Source organism: Galleria mellonella, unplaced genomic scaffold (genome assembly GCF_026898425.1).
Source record: "Galleria mellonella isolate WM207_F2 unplaced genomic scaffold, CSIRO_AGI_GalMel_v1 utg1789, whole genome shotgun sequence".
Classification (NCBI taxonomy): Eukaryota; Metazoa; Arthropoda; class Insecta; order Lepidoptera; family Pyralidae; genus Galleria; species Galleria mellonella.
The window spans coordinates 498136-523689 of NW_026442020.1; the positions used below are offsets into that span (position 1 = coordinate 498136).

General features: G+C 31.7%; 1 protein-coding gene across 6 annotated transcripts in view; it reads left to right on the forward strand.

Annotated features, from left to right (window-relative positions):
* The window catches only part of LOC113515271 (homeotic protein distal-less-like), a 134508-nt gene that overhangs the window by 12048 nt on the left and 96906 nt on the right, over window positions 1–25554 (forward strand). For all 6 annotated transcript variants that reach the window (XM_052893541.1, XM_052893540.1, XM_052893544.1 and 3 more), the window contains exon 2: window positions 15043–15534. In XM_052893541.1, coding sequence (XP_052749501.1) covers window positions 15201–15534 — 334 coding nt within the window. In that variant the 5' untranslated portion in view covers window positions 15043–15200. The remainder of the gene's footprint in view (window positions 1–15042; window positions 15535–25554) is intronic.

Below are 25554 nucleotides of genomic sequence, written 5' to 3' on the forward strand. Positions count from 1 at the left end.
TATTTATAGCTTTTTTCGAAGCAAGTTACACAGTCTTGACAATGCAATTAAGGTTATGAATTTACATGATATTTTTATTGGCTTTTAAATTGTTATCATGTATCCTTGCTAATATTATAAATGTGAAAGTGAGCTTGTTGTTATTGTTACCTTTTGACGCATTAAGGACTCCTCCAACGGTCATGAAAATTTTATATACCTATGCGTAGTATTTGGAATGAAGAGGGATTTACAGCGGCACTGTGAGTCGTTTAAAACTTAAGCAACTCCTTAGTGCAGATTAAAAAAAAATCCTTATCAGTCAGCTAATGAATCATTAGAGGCAATAACTAATTTTGTTAATATGTCAAATAACAATTACAATTTTATCTTTAACAAATATCTCATTAGCATTAATTGATTACTGCTAATGTCTATAGGCGACGGCCATTACTTTCCATCAGGTGGCCCGTCAGCTTGTTTCCCGTTCTAAGTTGCATAAAAAAAATTGTGAACTTCTCTGAGTGCAGCCAATAGACTACTTTTAACTTGATCAATCAACATTTTACCTAATAGCCGTATTCTGCGGCGTTGCCCACTTCTATGTAGTTTCCGTATATCATTCCCATTGGGACCCTTCATGAATCTTTTCTATTTATAAACCGATTGAAATAAAACAAACACTAAATGTTCAGTGAAGTAAATCGTAACACATTAGTAAAAACCGCACTTAAATCGGTTAAGCTGTTTCTGAGATTAGCGTACACAAATGTATAGAAGTACATACAAACAGACAAAATTCTAAAAATCATTGTTTTGGGTTCTATTGTGTTCATAAAGCCCCCCTATAATAGTTTTCTAATATATCTTCCATGTACAGTCAGCGACCAGTTACGATTTTATTATATGTATTGATATCACGTTCATGTGAATAAAGTTGTGGGTAAAATCTGGTAATACTGTAAACTTAGTAAGGAATCAGTTGCTACGGGGTCGCTACTCAAGAATATCTTTGTAATCACTTCACGAGTTTAATTCTATTTTGGTCTCTACCCAAATTTTGTCACGATTGAATCGCTAAGTTCGCTCCTGTTTTGGCATCTATGCTAATTTTGTCATGAAAAAAGTCAATTTTTAAGGCACCCAAAAAAAAGAGACTGAGTACCTGTCTCTTTGACATATGATTTTGTGATGATCGAAATGGACATTTTTCTAACTGCTATTTGAAAGCAAAATGTATCTATAGACGATCCCACATTAGAATATCTGGATTCAAAATATTTTCAATGTCTATCGTGTATTTTGTCACTATTCAAGTCACTAATATTTTACAAAGCAAAATATTTTTTGTCACGATCGAAGTCAATTATTTTAACTGAGCAAAACCTACTTATTAATTCATTAAATATTACAGTTATATTTTTAATATTTCTTTAGCATTATCACCTTTTCCTTGTAATCTGACATTAAATTAAATAAACATCGGCTTGGCATTCGACGAATTACTATTAATCCTTAGCAACAAGAACTTATATTTGTAGTCGTAAACAAAAGGAGGCAAAGGGATTAGCTTCTACTTTTTAAAATGTACATTTACCACAAGAAATTGTCTGGTATTTTTAAAAACGAACTTTCAAAATGTCATTCGTTTTGATCATGTTACATGGCTAGATAGGATAATATATAGAAATAATGGGATATAAACACATGTAACTATTATGTACGTGTATTACGTATATTTCCAGTAAATAAGAAAATTTCAAAAATTTCAATTTCAGTTACAGATTGCTAACTTTTACACATGATTTTGTTCGCGTGACCGGGATATCCTTACCGACCGAGATAAAAAGCAACCCTGTAGTATCCTTGCTTTATATCTTTCTCCATTCCATATAATCCATCATTATCATATCAGCCTGTCCACTGCTGAACATAAGCCTCCCCCTTGAGGGAGTTTTGCCAGTAGTTGCCACGCTTGGCAGGCGAATTAGCAACCGCAGTTAGCCTTTGGAGATGTTTTAAGAAGGACGCTGCTGCCCATCCCTCGCCCTCCCTTAGTCGACTCTCACGACACCCACGGGAAAGGAACGGGTGGCCTATTCTATGCCGGGACCACACAGCTAACCATATATGTATATTGTATCTGTACATTAAATTTCACTGTTATTTTTTATGCCACTGAGATGCACTAAAGTAACAAACGAGCAAACACTTATAATATTACTAAGAATTATTCCATGCTGTGGCATGGAATAATTTTAATTTTGAATTAGATTATCAAATATAATAATATCAATATAATGTCAGTTGTTAATCGACTTCAAAAAGTAGACTTTAGAATAAAGTAATTTTTCAATCGACTCCAAAAATGAAAAGGTTCCCGATTCGGTTCTATTTTTTTTTGTTTGTTACCTCCTTACTTCCTCAGTTATAAATCGATTTGGAAATTTATTTTTATATCTGAAAGTATATACTTACTGATTAGTGTCATAGAAATTTTATCAAAATCGTTTCAGTAGTTAAGTTTTAAAACCAAAACTCGTTTAGTTAGAAATAAAGCTGGTTTTTATTATAGAACACAATCTTAATTACTGCTATGAGATTAACCTATTTCTTAATCTAATATTTAATTAATATGATTTAATTTAATATAATTATTTCGCGAATTTACTGTTTTAAAAACCATCAAAAATTAAAATATAATTGTTTAATTAATTAGTTAGTTAATTAAATTAATCTATTAGAAAATTAGTTCATATTGCTCATTTAATATAGATTGAGTAAGAGCAATTACGCTTCAGAATCGATCTCATTGTTTACGCTTCATAATCTATGATCTATGTCACGTGATAATAGCTCTGGACTACACGGGAGTGACAGTTTACGAGACTCTCGCGCCATTTTGTTTTTGCTTATCAATTACTTTATTTATTTTTCATGTCTTTGGTCAAACTATCATAATCTTTTTTCCTTTATCGTGTCTGTTAGGGGTGCGCGAATCCGATTTTGTTATTCGATTAATTAGTAATTACTAATTTACTAATTCGGCTAATAAATTAATGATATAGTAATTGTAGTATTTGAATGATTTTATTAATTATTAATCACTAATCTAAACCATCAATAATGAACTCAAAAGCGTGCTAACCACTACTTAACCAATAGGTCATAATGGATAAAGACTGAAGACTAAAAAGAGTTTTGATACAGTATAATGTAAATTTTACACGATTTTTCCTAAACACGTTTGAACATAAGTGAATTTAGAACATGTTTATGTATTCTTTTATACCGACATCAGAAAAAAACTGAAAGTTCTCAATTCGAATGTATTTCTATGTTTATTATTTCAAAACTCTGTCGTTTAATGGATTTTAATTTTTTTTTCATTTGTAGTTATATACTTACAGATTAATCGATTACGTATAGATTCAGCAACTTGGTTTCTAAATCGAAATAAATAATTTTACAACGATTGAAGTTGTCTTTTTTATGGAACAAAATCTTTATAGCATAAACGTTACAGGTTCAAATATACACTGTCCAAATTCTATTAGCCATTTCCCTCGAGTTTCAACATTATGCAACTGAAAACCTCGACGGGCGACACGAATCAGCCAACTCGGTGCTGGCTATGAAGAAACACGTTTTTTGTCGGTCTGTCTATTCAGATATCTCACGCGAATCAACTCACGCCAGCTAGTACAGTCGCCGTGAATTATGCAATCGTCAGCACTGTGTCCAACTTGTACGAATACTTTATGATTTCAAATATAGGTCGAATATCTTCACGCGAGGTCCCTTGTGGAGTAGGCAAAGAATATCTATAAATAATAATATAGAAAGTAATTAGTTATGTACATTTTACAAAAGTAATTTTTTTATATCAAAAATTCTTTGCAAACTAAAATCGGAAAACAAAATCGTAATTAAAATCAAATTTATTTTGAAATTGGAATTATCGTGAGTGATTTTTTAAAGTAGTAGTTTCATTACAAGTACATTTCATTCAATGAGTGACTTCAATCGTGCCAAAAGACATTGATAATCGACAAGATTTTTTTTTGTTCCGTAAACTCATTAGATTGATTTTTTTTTTTACTTTTTGTTTCGCCATTGTCAAATAAATAGATTACTTCGAAATGGAAAATTGTAAAAATAATAATCATTGCCGGTTCAGAATTGACAAGATCTACAAAAAATTAAATAAAGTCAAATTGAGAACCTTTTCCTCTTTTTGGAAGTCGTTCAAAAATAGTTAAGAGGATAGTAGAAGAGTCACTAGTATAAGGCAGTAGTTTTAGACCACTACTAAAAAGAACCAAACAGTTCTATGTTTGATTCTTTTTTTCCCGAAATTAAAATATTTGTAAAATTTTGAAGTAATAAAAAAAAAACAAAATAGCATAAGTTCTAAATAGACCAGCAGCTTTAGTCGTGACAAATTAAATATTAACGCTATTCTTATTTTACGAATGAAATGAACGAATGGAACTCACCGATGAACGACCAAATTTTTCATAAATACATATAAAATATTTAAATTTAGAGGGCAGTATCTTGATTTCGAGATAATTATTTAAATCTAGAATGTGATTAAAATAAAATAATCTCTATTTATGTCTTTTTTTTTTACTACAAATCTAGAGTCGTTGTCTATAACTATATAATTTAAAAAGTCAAAAACTAAGGTGAGGTAAAGGAAACCATCGTAACTTTACTTTGATTATCATGAGTAATAACAGCATTTTAATTGCCACATTACTTGTCCGAGTATACCCGATCTGTATCTTTGCATTGTGTCGTAAATAAATAATGCGAACTTACGGTTGACGATTGTGTAGATTAGATCTAACGATAAGACATATATTCACGCTATTATTTGTAGGGGAGAGCAGAGAACTGATTTTTTATACGATTTTTTTTATTACTTAATAACTATTCAACTCATAATAAGTGTTAAATAGATATAAAGTAAAAAAAAAACTAAATATATACCTATTTTTGTAATTTTACATTCTATTAAATCCAATTTAATATTACTATTTTTGTGCCAGTAATCTCTCTCTTCGTCCAATTCATTTCTGAAGGTCGTGTCCTTAAAAGGTGTCTGACAATTTTTTTTATCAGTTTAAAAACTACTTTTATCCGAAGAACTATTTATCCAACAGTACATAATTGTCATTTAAAATCGCCGGAGAAGATCATAGAGTAGCAGAGCACTAAATTACCATAGACAATGTAGCTATAGTTTTAATTTTTATTGCACACGACAGCTGCATTTCTAGTTATAAGTATGCGTGTAACATGGTATAAAAAGAGCGAAGTTAATTATCAATACATATGTATGTAAGCGATCTGTATAATCTGCTCATGGACAAATTAGTCTATGAATTGTCGTTTAACAAATATATTGACAGTAAAGGGTATTTTTATTTCACGTAAAGTGTTATGTGATTGTTTAATGGCATTCTATTGTTGTTAAAAGAAGTTTTAGTGATAATGTTTAATTATTAGTAAGATTACAATCGTAGTATTTCGAAATAAAACACGAATAGAATAGAACCGGCAAAAAAGAAAAAACAATAAAATTATCTATGATTTTATTAAAGAAGTAGACTCAGATGGTAAAGGTACAATCATGAACTTTTAAATTTAATTAAAGGCGCATTTATGAATATGTTATTTCACCATTTGAATAACTCTAAACTACAAAAAACAACACAACACGATTGTTCAATCAAATAAGTGTATATAGGATGGCGTTGCGCGAATCAGAAGACTTTATTATTCGAATAATTATTAATTACTAATTATATAATACGACTACTAAATTAATAGTGTACTAACTTTTGTATTTGAATGACTTTACTAATAAGTAATTAATTAGAACAAAATCCTTTCTATTTCTTATCTTATCTTATCCATTACTATCTTAACAATAAATAATGAGTGACAACAAAAACAAACAAGAACCGCGATTAACTATTTACGATTTAAGGCATTTATTTCTCTAAAGAATCAACTATTTATTTACATTATACTCCAATATACATATTAAGAAATAACATTTAACTGCATTTTTTTCCAATATATTAATACTTATTAAAAAATTACTTTCCTATTTATTTTAATTATAACTATCATAAATAGTCATTTTTAATAAATATTAATTTACAACACTTGCTCATTCACAAAAAAAGAAATTCCATTGATCGGGTCGATTTGGCTATGTTCATACCATTTCGTACATCAACAACTACTAATAAATAAAATTAGTAGTCAAAATATTATCAGTAGTTGAAAGTAGTTGGATAACATTAGTAATCGAATAAATACAATTAGCAATCAAATTATTTGGAAATCTTCGAACAATCCGAATGAATTACTCAGTCGAATAATTAGTATTTAGAGTAGTAAAGTTGCGCCTCACTAATATAACACGTGATACTACGCAAATTTTTATAAAGAGAAAGAATTATCTTATATATGTATAAATTTTATCACTATCTATTATAAAGAATATAAATCTATTAAAATCCTGAAGAATCTCGATGTATAAAACATTAAATAGTCCAAATTGATACTTAACATTTTTGGCACCAATTTACTTCAATCGCACCGCCATTATGCAACAAACTGTCATAGTAATTCAAAATGGCCGAATAACAACACGCGCCATGCTAAAGTTAAAGTGTTTACCAATTTTCTGCGGTGAATTTACATTAATAAATCGGTGAGACTATTTCTACGAAATGGCATTTTATCATATCATTAATAAAGTTAATAAATTAACAGTGTAAAAATGAATTCCAGTGGTATTCAACATTATTATTCAGGTACGTATAGTTTTATAATTTCCAATGCATTGATATTATATATCTAATGTTAATAATTTTTTTTTTTTTTATTTAAGTAAATTTAATTATAAGCATTTTTGAATCATGTTAAGTCATATTTTATGAAATCGGCTGAGAAAAATAAACAAGAAATACGTGTTGTCTTTTTTTTTTTTTAAAGAAAAGTTTATTTTGTAATTACAAATTTGTGTCAACATAGACTACTAAATAATAGAAGAGTAGTTTAAGTTAAATCAATAATGGACTTGATTATATTTCAAAATATAACAGTAGAAAATAAATTGTTTCAGAAAATGAATCATAGATATTTTTAATATAGTCGATGCAAATGTAACTAGACATTCTGGATCCATTTGCTTAGTTACTTAAGTCAACATCATTGCATTCGGGAGTGGACTTCATATCTTCACCTATGGTAACCTAACCTAACGAATATATTACTACTACGCTTGTGAGGATTATTCCTCTTGAAGAACGATAAAGGCCTTTGGCTTACCAGGCAACGATGTACGTGCCCACCAAAACACAAAGGTGACACAAGAAAACGTTTAAAGAAACATGAGAGATAACGTTTAAAGAATTTAAATGGATTTTCAATTTAGAAGTTTGTAACCTGGGATTCTACCCTGATATCCCCAGGCCACAATATAGCATTCGAACGAGCATTCAAATGTACTTACAGAAAACGCTACATTCTACTCTGTGGCGGTGTGACGCATCGTTTCGCCTTGAACTGATTGCATGCTGAGTGAAACGGCTCGTTCTTTGCGAACAGTAGGTAGGTCTTCGACTGCTTGAATTTACTTATAATGCTTGGGTATTTAGTTGCTCGTTCTTACTATAGCAGTGACAGTTTTTTTTTTTTTAATAAATGAAAATAATATGGCATGCCCACTTATTGGTGGAGCGATGGAAGATGAAATAATAAAATTAAAATTATGTCAGGTTGCCCATCATGACATATACATCAAGAATTATCTATATTTAAATGTTTCATGGATATATCGAATAACAATGTCGACCTATGTATGGCTCTCATGTTATCACGGTTACCACTTTCCATCAGGTGGGCCGTCAGCTTGTTTGGTTGGAATTATCTATATTTAAATGTTTCATGGATATATCGTAACAATGTCGACCTATGGCTCTATTATCAACCCTCCGCCCCGGGGGGAAAGGGGTCTCACTGACTCATTGCCAGCAAAGGTGTATTGTTCAGTATCAGGGCCACCTCCACGTGGTTCCCACTGGAAACCATCGTTGTTGATTCTAATGGAATTCATCACGATGGGCTAACTGACCTACAGTGTCCCACTGTTGAACAAAAACCTGTTTTGAAGAAAATCTTCTTAATTTTGTCTTGAGATTCAATTTTAAACACACGCATTTTATATTACAGTAATAAGTTAGAAAATAGATAATAATAAGAGAGATATGTCAGGACAGAGGCCTTTGATACTCTGCTCTCAGCTTAGTCAGTAAGGAAATTGCTAATAGGTTAAATAGCAGAGACTTGGCAGTGAATACACGAAATGAAATGAAATTTGAAATTTATTTGCTAGAAACATTGTAAAAAAGGTGTTGCATTTGTGAAGTTTATAAGATGTCCATTATGTTTCGCCACATCGAATGGCATGCAAATATTAAATATTGAATTTGCCTATAGATAGGTTATGTTATATAGGTAAATTATATATTTAATTTTCAATTATTTACTATATTATACAATAAAACACTACTAGTACCAAGTGCACACTTTGGTCATGCATTATAAGCAGTCAATAAAGCTATTATAAATAATAAAAATGATAGAAATGTCAAATATACAGAGTATAGAGGCTTGAGGGATACCGTGCATCACAATATGTTCTGTGATGTCACGGTGTTTTATGTCTACACCCAATCACCATTTTCTATCAAGTGGTCGATTAGCATGTAGCCAATCCAAATTGTATTAGAAAAAAAATATCAACGCTTGAGGGTGTATTTTTGATGAGTGATAATGGAATAGTAACTCCATCTACGTTATACGCTAGCGGGGTACCAGAGAGAGATAATAGATAAGAATGAAAGCAATCAGTTAGTCCTTTAACTATAGTTCAAAAATTATCTAATCATTATAGTTTCTAGAAGGAAGCGCGATAAGGTCGGCCTGATATTGCTAGAATGGGATTGTTAGACCCCAATAGTCAGTTTATTACTTCGTTTTCTCCCATCATTTGAAGAGTACCATGCATCACAATGTATTTAATAGTGTACATGTTGCTTATCCTGTCTATAAAATAACGTTTACCACTTTCCATTAGGCGGACTTTTGCTTGGTGTTCAAAGTTGTAAAAAAAAAAGTTAAAACCGACCAGACTCAATTAAAAAGTACCGATATTGCTAAGACTTATCAAAACCATACAAAGGCATTCAACAGTTTTGTCCAAACATTTTCGGATACATGTTTTCCCAATTTATAACCAAACTGGTAAAAAAAAAAACATTATAAAACCTGCCTCTAGCGGTACTATTAAATTCGTATACCTTATAGCCATGTCTAATTCACTATTTTCGATCGTAAAAACTCCAGCACGCGATCACCTGATTATTCTCGAAGTTTTATTGTCTTCAATAATTAAAACACGACGCGGTGTTTTTTTTTATTCCACTGTATCTATCGTGATCGCAACTTTGTTTGACACGATTTTTCGTTTGTTTTTTGTTTGGTGCCACTTCATTTATTCTAAATTGTCATCTCTCTTTTGTGATCTCAACCAAAATTGTCTATGGCAACAAGTCGATTTTGTTTCACAAAAAAATCGTCTTCAGTAGTGGCAAAATCAAATATTTTATTTAAAAATATCCCGTTATTTTTTATTTAAAAATTAAACTACTTCTCCGATTTTGAAAAACAAAATTATGGGACTGTATATGTGTACTTACAGATTTCCTATAGGCTTACAGATTACCTTTCAGATAAGAAAAAAAGAATTTTCCAAATGGGTTCATAACTAACGGAGTTATAAGGTAACGAACTTCAAAATATACAAGCCTATTGACAACCTCCTACTTTTTGGAGTCGGTTGATCACGAAGGTACGAGGTAAGAATCGTAGCCGAATTAAGAACCTTTTTCGTTTTTGAAGTCGCTTGAAAATGACAAATTTTGTCACGATAGAAGTCATTATTTTTCATTCTGAATATTTATTAATATGATATTTGTTATAAAAAACGAACTCGGTACCATATTAGCGTTTTAATTGCCTTATTAAACAAGCTCACAACTATACGTTTTTTTTTCCTGTCTGTTAGAAAATCGGATTATGCGGATGAATGAAAAGAAAAAACGGATTCGGATGAGATTATGAAATTGTTAGGTGCAAATCTGTCTTTATAGTTCTGGTTCCGTATATTCTTTTTATAAAAAAAAAGTCTATTGAGTCTCTGTCAAGCGTAATATTAGTTTTGGGTATCCGAGCAGTTGTACAACATTCACCAAAAACAATTATTAAGCTAAATCCATTCTCCTTTTTTTTATTTTTTTATTTTATATCTTCGGCAATTTTGAACAGATTTTGATATTGACGTGTCTGACTATATTCCACAATTATGCTCTTATTTATCCTATTATTTACAACATTCATCGTATTACCTAAATAAGTAACTAACTATATAGATTGACACTATGTTCTGATAGAAATAGATGCAACGCAATTAAAATTAGTATATTAACATAACATCAAGGTTTTGTTAATTCTACACCGAACGCTAAAACATAGCCACGATACATTAACTTTTTGCTAACTAACGGATGCAATTTTTAATTAAAACTGAGCTATTTTTTACAAACCAACCTTTTAAATATTAGATAAGTTCATATTAACATTATGCACCTTAAAACTGCACCCATTTACTAACTATCCGTATGAGAAATTGCTCACTCACGCAAAAACCATTCGTTCGAGCTAGTTTCCCGCCATTTCCCTTCGCATTGTAGTCTATGGCCTGAACTAACATTCGAAGCTGTCATCTTGACGTTTTCATTTAAATTTCGCAAAGAACAAGAACTAGTTCAATATCTTTGAAATGTTGTCATGTGATCTTTAATTTTTTCCCCCATTAATATTGTACCAACGTTGTAATTACAAATGAAATATCTATTTGATTCATACAGTCATACATGCAGTCTTGTCATATATTAAAATAGACATTATTTTAATATATGACAAGATATTCTATCATTTTTTTTTTATACAACTTAGAATGGCAAACATGCTGACGGCCCACTTGATGGAAAGTGGTAACCGTCGCCTATAGACATGAGCAGTACCATGGACATAACAGAGTATACTATACTGTTTCGCCCATGATACCCCCCATGCGTCGCCCTTCCTGAGGACTCAGGTGTTATTCCTCCGTACCCAGTAAATTCACGCCATATCCATTTATATATATATATATATATATATATATATATATATATATATATATATATATATATATATATATATATATATATATATATATCCCATAGAGTATGTACATACGTAAACTAAATTTCATAATAATTGGTTAAGGCGGTAAAATGTAGCAAATAGACTAATTCACTATCACATTTAAAATATTAGTAAGAATTTATTTCGCAACTTAACTGTGATCTTATAAATCTTACTGTATTTGTAAACAAAGTTTTATCATAATATTAAAAGCATATAGTATTCACAAGTGCACTTTACGTTCCCAAACGATTGCCGGCCAACAAAGTGACGTACGTGGAACCACTGAAGCAAATCGGAGGGAGCCATGGGAACATATTAAAAACTCCATAAATAATTGGTGCCCCATAAAATACCATTAAGTTCTCATTAAAGACAGCGCCAGTGATGGTTGACTGGACAAGTTGGCATAATATTAGTCTTTGCCCCTTGTAAGAAGTATACATGGTATTTTTTATAATAGTAAATATAGATTAATAGGAATCCATGCCTAACCTAAACAATAGGGGAAAGGGATTGTTAGTAATGCAGACTATAAGTTCCATTGCTAGCAATATACTCTATCAGGTTGACATCCACGTAGTTCCCAACGGAAAACTGCCCTATTAGATTTTTTTTAAAGTTTTTTTTTATACAACTTAAAATAGCAAACAAACTGATGGCCCACCTGATGGAAAGTGGTAACTGTCGCCTATAGACATGAGCAGTACCATGGACATAACAGAGAGAACTGTTTCGCCCATGATACCCCCCCCCCCCCCATGCGTTGTCATTCCTAAGGACTCAGATGTTATTCCTCTGTACCCAGTAAATTCACACCATATCCCACCCTTCAAACCGAAACACAGCCATGCGAACACAACTGCTTCACGGTTGAAACACGAATGGGAGAGAGGACGAAATCTCCCTCTGGATTTGATTCCATGCATTAAAGATTGATCTCCATCCCCCTTGAAACCATCGTTGGTTAATTATTGTTGAATTAATCACGATGAAGAAGAAATGAGCTACCAGTAACTAACGTATGGGGCTCTTAAGGTCTCTTCAGGGTTGGTAACGCGCACGTGATACCCCTAGTATCGCAAGCAAGCGTAGGCTACAAGATACTCAAATAGACTTGTGTACAAGGCCCTTTTAGTCGTCATTTTTTATTATTCTATTGCTGAGTTCGGAATGTAGTAAAATTAGTAGTAATAAAAAAGTTAGTAGGAAAAGAACCCGTAAGAGACTCAACAGTTATTTTTTTTTTATTTATTACATTGAAAACTATTGCGGTATTTTTTTTGTGGCTCTACAATTGAAATTGCCAGACTTCATTTTCACCTATTATCTCTCACTGGTGCCCCATAAGCGTATACCATAGAGCAGGCGGAGTTACCAATTAACCAAATAACTCTATTAGATATTTCACCTAAACAATATCTGTATAATTAATTTAAAATTAATTTTAATATTGATTCAACAAAATTCACACGTAAAATTAACTCCTCAAGCTGAACAAATGACACGCCGTAACGGGCAATAATTTTCAATAAAAATTTACACCAATTAGTTGCTCCTAAACATTATTATTACCGACATGAGCAATCAACGCGCACACAAACAAACAAACACAAAAAAAGTAAAACGATTTGACCCGACCTTTGTAGGCGCCGGCGAGAGATCGGAGAGTATAAACAGAGACAGAAGACACCCTTTACAAATAGTTTAACAAGTGTGAAAAGGACAGCGAACGTGGTAATTAACACAAAGAGCTTGCCGAAAAGGGTGATTTTTTTTTTCCTTTATATTTCCTCGGATCATTTGTTTTAATGCCCAAACATCTCTTGAGGTTGTGAGAAATGAGATTGTAAATGTTGAACTATGTATGGCCGAGAGCCAATTAGTTTTTTTTTTATGTTTTTATACATTGTGTAGCTATTAATGAAAGACACATCGGATTTTGTAGTCGGACGGCAATATCAAGAAAATTTTATAACACAAGCCCATTTTGCTCCGCAAAATAATAGCGATTCTAATCGTGGCAAAATTGACTCGTAACCGCATTGTTCTTAATTTAAAACAAAAAATACACACCCATCGACTATGTTATGTTTTGCATATTTGAATTTAGAATGTAGAATTATGTATTCACATGTCAGTTTTGGTTCATACAAGTTGGATTTCATTCTGAAAAAAAAAAAAACTGTTTTTAAAACAACAAAATATATATTGACAATTACAATTCTATTGTGTATCCACAAATCAGTTTTGGTTCATAACAAACAGGATTTAACTGAAAAAAAAAACAATCGCGACAAAATTAATATTGACTCGTAATCGCACTATTCCGAATTTAAAAGGAAAAATACACACCCATCGACTACGATATATTTCACATATTTGATTTTAGAATGTAGAATTGTAAACCCCTTTGTCAGTTTTGGTTCATACAAACAGGATTTTACACTAAAAAGTAAAACATTTGTTCACAAAATTACGGAATAAAATCGACTTCAGGAAAACTGGAAATAATTTTGCATTCGGATAAAAATGAGCAGTGAAACATTATGTTATTTCTTGCTAGCCTGAACCTCGCAGCGAATATATTAAATATTCTATGTGCTAAGTTAGGATTATTATTACTGACAACAGACTGCCTTTTTTCAGGTAGAAAAAACACTGCAAATATTCCGTTTTTTGTGGTTACCCTTTTTTATAGTTCGCTGAAAATTTCTATCGCTGATAGGAATTAGCAGCGAAAGTACAGGGCAGAGCAGAAGTGCCCAAGCAAACGACTTTTGTACAAAGTTTACTGGTTGTATAGGTATAAGTCAGGATACCGACCTATATACCAAATTCCATTCAAATCCGTTCAGTAGTTTTTGCGTGAAAGAGTAATAAACATCATCCATTAATCCTTACAAATTTTTGCATTTATAATATTAATTGGGTTGATAAGAAAAGACTCCATCGCCACAGAAAGAATAAAAATGCTTATAAATTGGTCCACAGCAAAAACCAAAACTATCCTTTTTGGTAAAATCAAATATAAATACATATTTTTTTTTTTTATAATTATATCATTATAATAGATAGACAGGGAGTGATAATCACTGAGCAGGAGAAGAACCTCATTAGCAAACACCATTTCGCAGCTAATAACCTTGCTCTGATTGAAACCAGTATTTTATCAAGTCAGATGGCAAATCATCAGGAATTTCCTTATACAGCCGTATCGGGGTATGTTATCGTGTGTCCGCTTCATTGGTTCAATTGAGCATGTCGCAACTAAATTGTTAAGAAAACCCAGAATAACCTCGATTGACCTCGTGGGAGTCGGGCTTTTAGAAAAAGTTTTTAAAAACCGTTACGCCCGATCGAAAACGTTGTGTGTTCTCGAAAATATTTTTGTTTTATCTGTGTTAGTTAAGTTGTCTACGATTTATAATTTTTATTTGAATTTGGAGTTGTGGCCTAGATTTCGTTATATTTAAAAGCATTTTCTAAAAATGATGCGTAAACCAAAACTACATCACAAATATTTAATGAAAAGTCTTTGAGTCTCTACATTGATGAATATGTATGAGACAAAGACTTATAATCATACTACTTCTTAAATCATACACTTTGTAATATCTATCTACTTCTTAAAGTGTCTAACATAAAGATATTTATTTTTCCAGCCAGTAACAAAAGTTATAAAAACTTAAAAATAATAATATTGTTTTTTTTTTGTTTCAGGCTGGACAAGCGGCGAAATATCAAACAAGGAGCATAAATCCCTCAAAATTACCCGAATTCAATCCCCAAACAACAAACCCAGCACACTGAGTTTCTCAGATCCCTTCGGGCCTCCCCAGTCCTCGGACGGGGGGGGCCCATCGACCCCCCAACCTGCTATGACCACCCAGGACGCTTTAGACCACCAGCATCACCATTTAGGGGGGTCACAAACCCCCCACGATATATCTAATTCAGCAAACTCAACACCGACCAATGTATCATCAAAGTCTGCTTTTATAGAGCTCCAGCAGCATGGTTATGGTCCTTTTAAGGGGGGGTATCAGCATCCCCATCATTTTGGGAGTCCTGGGGGCCAACAGAATCCCCATGAGGCCTCCGGGTTCCCGAGCCCAAGATCGTTAGGGTATCCTTTCCCTCCTATGCATCAGAACACCTATGGGTACCACTTAAGTTCGTATGCTCCGCAATGTGCAAGTCCGCCTAAAGACGGTAAGTGTTAATAACTCAATCCAATTAATATATCTTTATCCGTATTAATATAAAAATGTGAAAGTGAGTTTGTTATTGTTTTTTTTTTTTATACAACTTAGAATGGCAAACAAGCTGACAGCCCACCTGATGGAACGTGGTAACCGTCGCCTATAGACATGAGCAGTACCATGGACATAACACAGTATACTGTTTCGCCCATGATACCCCCCATGCGTTGCCATTCCTGAGGACTCAGGTGTTATTCCTCTATACCCTGTAAATTCACTGCCATATCCCACCCTTCAAACCGAAACACAGACATGTAAATGCAACTGCTTCACGATTGAAATATGAATGGGACAGAGGTACCCATGCAAACGAATTTTGTACAAAGTCTCTCTCTCGTAAATTATTGTTATCTTTTAGCGTCTTAATAGTTTAACATTAGATTATATAGATAGAGTATCGGGTCAACTTTTTCATATAATTTTGCGTGATAAATAGTTATGAGTGATTCCTTTATAACTTCTATATTTATTTTGTCTTATATTTTGTGGATCTTTTTATTATAAAAAACGAGTCAATTTGACAATTAGCTGACAAAAAGTTGAACAGTTTTCGTTACTCCATGCTCTATCTATATAATCTATGGGTTTAACCGATTACTACGAAATTTCCACATAATAAATATTATACACGTACTTACTGTATGGGATAGAAAAAGATATAGGTTACATTTTATCCAGATCATTTGAAATATTGGCTGTGTGGTCCCAGCATAGAATAGGCCACCCCCTCCTTTTCCGTGGATGTCCTAAAAGGCGACTAAGGAAGGTGAAAAATGATCAGCAACATCCCTCTTAAAACATCTCCAAAACCAATAACTGCGGTTGCCAATTCGTCTGCCAAGCGTGGTAACTGGCAAAACCCCCTAAAAGGAAGGCTTATGTTAGAAACAGTTAGTCTGTTATAAAGATAATGATTTGAGATATCCCAGTCAGAGAACATATCTTGGTTACAAAGACGAAGTCGCGTGTAAATACTAGTATGTCATATTAAACGTAAAATATTCTAATTAAAAAAAATAAAATTGGATATTATATTTTCTTTAAGCTCTTTTACTTAGGAAACCAGTTCCTGACATATGGAATTGAACAAAAATTATGAACTAACTATAATTTTAATCTAGGTCACTTTTACTATGGAAATATTAAAAAAATACGTCAAACAACGCTATTAAAGTGGACATTTTTATAATATTAACCTTTCCACACTTCCAAATACTTGATTATCCTATTATTTGTCTAACACGCCAATTACTTACATGATAAGTACGTACTTAAGGTTTTTTTCATTTTTTTTTTTACTATATTTTTTTCTAACCTAACATTATCGCTGAGAGGTGTTATGATCGTTGGAAATTACAAATAGCCAGTTGTATTACGGAGGCGTCAAACTTATGGTTATATTGCGAAGAGATTATAGTTGGAAAAAAAAATGGAAAAAACTTTTTCCTTAATATTTCATTAATGAGCCTTTATTTCGTGAATGTGGGTGTCGTTTACACGATACGACTATTAAACGACTTTTGTAATAGCATTATTTATTATTTTTACTCATTCTTTAAGTAGGTAAGTACTTAGTTTTTTAACCGACTTCAAAAAGGTGGTTCTCAATTCGTTTGTATTATTTATGTTTGTTACCTCATAACTCCGTCAGTTGTAAACCGATTTGGAAAATTCTTTCTTTATCTAAAAGGATATACTTACAGATTGGTACTGTAGAAATTTTATCAAAATTTTTATAGTAGTTTAGTTTTTAAATCAAAGTAGCTGGTTTTAACACATTTATAGTGGGTTTATTTGTGGATTTCTTTTTTTACAAAACGATCGTAACGTGTAAACGGGGCTAGTATCGACGTCAAAACACTGTCTACCGTATTCAGTACGATATTGTACGATTAATATTTAAGTATGTCTCCTCTGCCACTACAATTTAGCCCGTTGTGAATTTTTTAGACGACCACCTAACGGCTCGCGATATGAAACTTTGATGACGATTGAAGTTGTAAGTCGAGTTTGAATATCGAATGCGGGGAAAGAGTATTTTTCTTTATTTTTTTTTTTATTTCATTGAAACATTGCAGAATTGTAGGCAAAGAAATTATTTTATACAGATTTTAAATCTATTGAACTTTCTTGCTACTAGTAAATTTAAAAGCTTACCTTTTGAATCTGTCTTCCTTGTTAACATTTATATAATATTTTTAGCAATAATTGCAAAAACACTTGTGCTATTCCTCAATTTTTTTACATAATACCTGACTAGTTTTGCCTTGTGGTATAGTCATAGGTTTACATCATTATTTATGTGAAAGTTTATTCGTTACCTCTTAACACTTTAACGGCTCAATCAATTGTCATGAAATTTGATATTTTACAGTGTTTAGAAGGAGGAGGACATACCAACACATACAATTGGCTCAAAAAGAAGATTTTCAATTCGGTTGTATTATTTTACGTTTGTTGCCTCACATCTCCGTCAGTTGTAAACCGATTTGAAAAAATCTTTTATTATCTGAAAGAATATACTTTCAGGTTAGTTCCATAGAAATTTTAATGAAATTGGTTCAGTAGGTTAAATTTCAGACCCATAATTGATTTTGTCACAATTTAATTCGGTTTTTTTTTTTTTGTGGGACACGATCAGTAACTTTATAACAATTATTTTTTTTTATTTAGGATTTAATTCTTGTCAGAGCAACTATTTCATGTGTTCTCTTCCAGCCAGCACTATTCCAGACCATATCTTTGTCCTCCCTATACGACATGACACCTAGTGTTTTCATATAACATTAGTATTTTTAGTATTAGTAAAAATACTTGTAGAAAATATTAAAATAAAAATCTAATCATTCCAAGACAAAAAAAAAAACAACAACAACAATAAAATGGCCTCGAAATGGCGGGAAAGCCATTAGAAATCGAGACATATTTGGGAAACTCCCGCAACGGATACTCGACCTTCAGGGAGGAAGAACAGCGTCGGATGTCGATAATTTCCCGCCAATATCCTCAGCACGGAATTTAAAAAGAAGTGTCTAGAGGATTTCCGATGTTTCGTTTGCACGTCAAAAGAATGTATTTATATTTTTTTTAAGATTTCTTTAATTTATGGTTCATATTAGGGTTGCCATTTAGAAAGATGAGAAAAAATAATATTTTTTTATCAAAAATAGCGCATGGAGCAACAAATACAGGAATGAACAAATAAAAAAAAATCTAAAATGTTTAATGGATGTTGCAGTTATAAATCAATTTAGAAAATTCTTTTTTTATCCGAAAGGATATACTTACAAATTAGTCAGAAAGAAATTTTATTATTTTAATTTCAGTTCAGTTGTTTAGTTTTTAAATTAAAATAACTGGATTTGTCACAATCGAATATTTTTTTTTTATCGAACATAACCTTATTACTGATAAATCATTGTATTGACATTTCTTACCATTACACAGTAATTTACAACTGAATTAACGTGTAAATATTTAAACAATATAATTTATATTTACAATAAGCAAATAGCTGCTTTAAATAAAACAAATTAGTATAAATGTTTCTATCAACATCTATAAATTTCCATCTAGCATCAGTGTGTGTAATTTAAATTGATACCTCGCTTTGTTACTTTTTGCTACTAACCAAAGGTCAACACAAATTGGTTAATCATTTGACTAATTAATCCAACGGGTTGTGCTCTAATACGTCGCAATAGAGTGCATAATCGCGTGTGCGCCGTAATAGGAGAGGCTATAAATCTTTGTAACTTAGGGGACTCGTATTAAATAACAACTGTTTGTAAATAACTCTGTTAATTGTGTAATGAGCGCCATCATTTGATCTAGTGGTTTGTTATATTAAGCTTTTGACAGCTAATTCGTTTATATTAGTTACGTTAGCTACGTTTATATTATGACTTATTATATTTACTACACTAAATAAGATAACAGACGGCGGGCGGGCTGCAGTGAGCATGGTAATATACTAGAGCATAATTTGCTTGGGTACTTTTGTCCCACTTGTATTTCTGTTTATATAAGTTAGCTTTTTTTTCATGAGTGATATTGGTGATTGGGATGGTAACTCCGTTTGCGTTCGGTATACACTGGCGAGGCATCTAAGAATGGGTAATATATAGCAGAGGGAGACTTTGTACAAAAGTCGATTGCTTGGGTACCTCTGTCCCATTCGTGTTTCAACCGTGAAGCAGTTGTGTTTGCATGGCTGTGTTTCGGTTTGAAGGGTGGGATATGGCGTAAAGTTACTGGGTACAAAGGAATAACACCTAAGTCCTCAGGAATGGCAACGCATGGGGGGTATCATGGGCGAAGTAGTATACTCTGTTATGTCCATGGTACTGCTCATGTCTATAGGCGACGGTTATCACTTTCCATCAGGTGGGCCGTCAGCTTGTTTGCCATTCTAAGTTGTATAAAAAACCCAGCCGTGAAGTATTTTGGTTGGAGGGACATGGCATTGAAATTTTGAAATTCAGATAGGTACATAACGCCATAATCAGGCGAAAAAGGAATTGTTATTATTGGGACCTAACAACCCCCTTGCTAGCAATTAACTACCACCTCCACGCGGAGAAACCCGAATGACAAAAAAAAAATTGGGTAGAGGTAAGACTTTGAATGAAGAGACATGCTAGAATCTTTTACTTCATCCACTTTCATAACTCATACATACTCACCGATTCTAAATACACACTTGTCTTCTTCAAACCGTACTTTAATTAAAAATAAAACATTGTATTATTTATTACCTAGAGCACAAGGTTCAATTTGTTTTGTCATCTTACTACAATTTAGCAATGTTGCAAATATTACGTGAACACACGATTTTTTTACAAGAATTTGCTCTTTGGTATTTTCATTATGTGGGTAAAGGCCTTGAGTTCGATTACAATTGAATTATTGAAATAAACCTGGCTTTATAAAAAAGTTATAATAAACAAAAAACCAAAAGTTTTCAATAGTGACAAAATTAATGGAATAATACAATCACTGTTTTTATTTTAAAACGATTAAAACGTACAGATGACGGTTTCATTCTTTTAATGTCCTGATAGTTTAGATATAGAATATCAAGTAAAAAAAAAAAAAAGAAAAACAATTTTAGACAGTGAAACGTCGAACTGCTGACACATTTTTTTTAATCACAATATCAAAGATTTCGGGATTTAAGTATAAGTACACACTTTTTTCAGTGTTGCAAGTAATTAAAAATTTCTTAAAGCAAGTAGATTGTTTAATTAAAACTGGGAACTATTATTTTGATGTAATTTAAATATATTTGTTACTTACAGATTAATATACATGTATTAGTTTAAATGGCGGCCACTTTCAATTATTTAAGAATGAAAACATATTTTATGTCTATACTCAAACATAAATCAAATCAGTAAAGATAAGCGTTATTACGAATAATTATGGACTCTTTATCTGGTTCTTTCAAATATATTATAAGAAATTTATATTGTTTTTATTTTTATAAGTTCTTTAAATTACCGTTGTTCACTTATATGACATAATTATAACAAATGAGTAAATAAATATATCTTTTTTAATTATACATTAATTCGATAAGAATATAACCTTGTGATAATCACGCCTTTGCCTTCAAGAAGAGACTGGCGGATTTCTTTTCTGAAAAAAAAAGCATTTTATTTTTAATTTATTAATACTGGCTAGAGCACACAGCTCGTTGCGTGCGTGGGCGGGCACCGACCTCGCTTGGAGCCAACATTTCGTTAGAAACATTCACCAATCTTCTTTTTTTGAATCGGTTATCAGATATTATTGTTGATGTATATTTTATTGAATTAAGTTGGCGCTATTTTTAGGTATTTTTTTTTCTATCTCCGTCATAAAATGTTTTGTCAATGTATGTGTTACAAAGAAACTATTTGCCATGAGGTAATATATCTTCAATCGACTTTAAACCGAAGGAAGTTTTCAATTGAGATGTTTGTTTTTTTTTTTTTTAATTTGTACTTTAATATTTTTATCAAAGAGTTAAGCAGTTTAGTTTTTAAATCAAAACAAATATTGTCAATTTATGAAACACAATTTGATTATGGTCCGTAAAAAAGCAACTTTAGTTGTGTTTTACAAAAAAGTACTTCAATCGTGGCAAAATCAGTTATTTTAATTAAAAAACTAAACTACTATTTAAAGTACATAGATGTAAAATGTGTGTATATAAATATCTATATAATCTATCTAAGATTATATTGCTATTATTAATACCAAATAGTTCCTAAATCGTTTTACTGAACTTGAAGTACATCTCTTATGTATTAGTTATGATCCATTATTTGATATTTGATATTAAATTTTTAGTCAAGTATGAAGTAAAATTTTGTAATTGATTTCCTAAATATAAATTCAACTACTAAATACATTTTTTATAAATGTCTATAGAATCATTCTGAAATCATATCAACAAAAAAAAAACAACTTTCCAAAACGCTTTATAAACGACTAAGTTATGAGGTAACAAACATAAAAATATACAGTCGTATTAAGAACCTCCCGCTTTTTTTAAAATCGATTTATTGATGTGATAAACAACAAAATGTTTCGTAAACATATTAAATATACTTTAAATTTTATGTCTAATGTATCTATGTATCTCGTCTTAAAGTCGTTTTATTCGTTTTAAAATAAAAATTGTATTTTGTCTCTATTAAAGTAATTGTTTTTCTTTCGAAGCAATATAAAAAATAAATAATAGTTTATTTAGCAAACATTGTTACATATACAAAAAAGGTTTATACAGAGAAAAAAAAAAATGTATAGGAGGTGAAGATGTTACAGAATGTTTGCCGAAATGTCCCCGCTCAGCCTCACGCTGCAGCCAAGCAGCTACAGCGCTAATTTTCAGCGAGACCCATTCGAGTAGGACTTAATTTAAATTAATGTGCTTACTTACATAATTACTTGAATGTGTCAATATCTATTTGCACGTTAAGCGTTTTTTGTAAGCACAAAAGCAAGCTGTTACTTAAACACTCAACCAACCAATGTTACAAAGTGGACTATCTACATAATCTACTTAGTACCATATATGTCTATAAACAGGAATCGAAGTTAGAACCCAACTGTCTCTATTGCCCCCGGCGACACGCACAAAAACCTTTAATAACACGCCTGAACTAGCGTCGTACCTTTTAATTATTACTTTAACTTAATTTTTAACGTTTTTCAAAGAAAAACTCCCTTCAGGCACACAGCACGTGTTTGGTACAACCAAATGAATAAATGTCATACGTTTTATATTCTCTTTATATTTTTTTTTTTCAAATTATATTACTCTTCAATGTTTCATACATTTTTTTTGTATTCTTCTTTAAGTGATGCAATAACGAATTAATAAATAAATAATTTAAAAAATCTCCAGATTTATATATACTTGTAATAATTAGAGATTTTTCTCAACAAAAAAGTGACTTCAAAAATGACAAAATTTGACAAAATTGATTAATAAGTAGTAGTATTAATTTGTCTGCAATGGCGAAAGCAAAGGTATTAAGGCATACAGCCTAATCTTCAGATTTATTAAGTCAATATTCTAATGAAATTTTCAATTTTTTCACCGCATAATTACATTTCTGTTTTGCCAAAGGTTGACTGGGAGAGAATGCTATATTTATTTATTTATTTATTTATTTATTTATTTATTACATCCACTGGGTGAGCCTTACAGTCTCCCAATACGCCCACCCAGGAAAGCATGAATACAACAACATATAAAAAAAGGAATATTACATATATACAACAAGATAAACAAAAACGTCTGAACACAAATCTTTTGTAATGGAAGCAAATACATCCAATTGCGGATACCGGTCAAAACATCATTGAGTAGTTTCAATGCAAGAGATAATACTCTGTTCTTCGTAATGGAACAATAAGTGCCGTCGAATAGTTACTGGGCGCTATTGATATGGTACGTTACACTTTTCCTATATATGCCTTTTGTACCAGATATTTCTTTTGTAATGTGTTCAATAAAAAAAAAATGCTTTGATGGACGATATGTGCGTCTGTAGTTACAATTAGCGTGGGAAAATTGAGTTTTGGTGTTGATGCGTATTTGAGAGGAAGTGAGGTCAGAACGCAGCGGGCGACAGGGTGTTTCCATATTGTACTTTAGTTCTATTATTTATACTCTGATAAAATAATTCATAGACACATTTGATGTAAAAAAATTTTTGAATTTAGAATGTCGAATTCTGTGTCAAACGTGAACATTCCATACAGGATTTAGCTTTGCAAATGATAATAAAAAAAACGGAAACTACAATATTTTTTTCAATTTCAGTAACTTTTTCAACATCGAAGTCTATATTTTGTTTATGATATTATTAATATAATAAATGTGAAAGTTCATAAATACGTTTGAATGTTTATTGCTCAATGATGCTCAAACGGCTGAATGGATATGCCCTCAAACTCTTCTGTACTGTCTCACTCAACATATTGACTGACCAGGATTCAAATATCTAAAAGCAGACTTTATATAGAAATCGTTAGCTTGGCTACCATAACTTCACTTGTTTTTTTACTAAGAAGTATGCTTATGTGGGAAGGGAAAGTCAGTAATGGGGAGGCCAATCCCCTTGCTAGCAATATACTCTATTAGGTCGATCTTCTCGCGGACTCCTAAGGAAATCACAGTGGTCGACAGCTGGTGAATTCATTACAATGGGTCAGCTGACCTAACTTCATCATTCTCAAGATTACGTCCACTGGTGCCCCACTTTTGTATATTGTAATCAGATTCCACTCTTACCCCTCTCAGTAGGAAAACGTTGGTAGGGACAAGTGAAACTGGCCTAGTATTCACATGTGTCTCATTCCATTTCATCCATTAATTAAGATTGTGTCCCATAAAAAGACTTCAATTAAAGCAAAACTAGTTATTTTGATTTAAAAACTAAACTACTAAACCGATTTTGATAAAATTTCTATGAAACGAATCCAAATCGGTTTATAAGTAACGAAGTTATGAGATAACAAACACAAAGAAAAATTACAAAGGAATTAAGATGCGGCTTCTTTTTCAAATCCGCGCTAATCTTTCATATTGGTTCCATAGAAACGTAATAAAATTCAATTCTGTAGTTTAGTTTTTATATCAAAATAACCGGTTTTGATCACTATTGAACACTGTAATTTTTTTTTATGATACAAAATACTAAATTATTCTTATTTACTATTTTCTTTTTTTTTTTAATTAATGATAATGGAATGGTAACTTCGCCTGCGCTATCAGTACGCTGTTTATCTATACGCTGGCGGGGCACCAGTAACGGATGAATAGTAAGAATGAAAAGACAGGTCAGTTAGCTCTTCGTGACGAATTCAACGATAAATTAGTCACCATGGTTTCCAAGGAGAACAGCGTTGAAATTGGCCTGATAGGGCCTAACTTCCTCTAATTACTAATAATCCATTCCCCCTTATTTACTATTAAAGTTTCTACAATATGCAAATCAAGGTCCCATTTTAAAATTAAACCTTGCATTTTCATTATTTTCTGTCGTGATCACCGGCTATCATAAAACGCGTCCATCTGCATAGCGTAATTATTTAATATTTTGATTTCGCACATGAAAAATGCTGTCCACAACAAACACCTGTCTTTAACCTGTTCGCATGAACTTATTAACTAGTTATTTAAAAAAAATAAGCTCATAACGCAGCAGAGCAGCGGCTAATTAAGCAGGTATTGACATTGTTGGCGTTATAACGAGAAATTTATTGCTTAATGTGAATTTTTGTTTATTCACAATCGTTCAATTTACAGTGAGCAATGTTATTTTGTAAAAATGTTGATGATTTTAAAGGTGTATTAATGTAATAATATAATTAAAATAGCCTGTTATTGCAAAACGTTTTTAGCTAGTATAAAAAAACTAGTTAGTTAAATTAAACGGGTTATAGATATTTCTTAATTCTTTTTAAATAT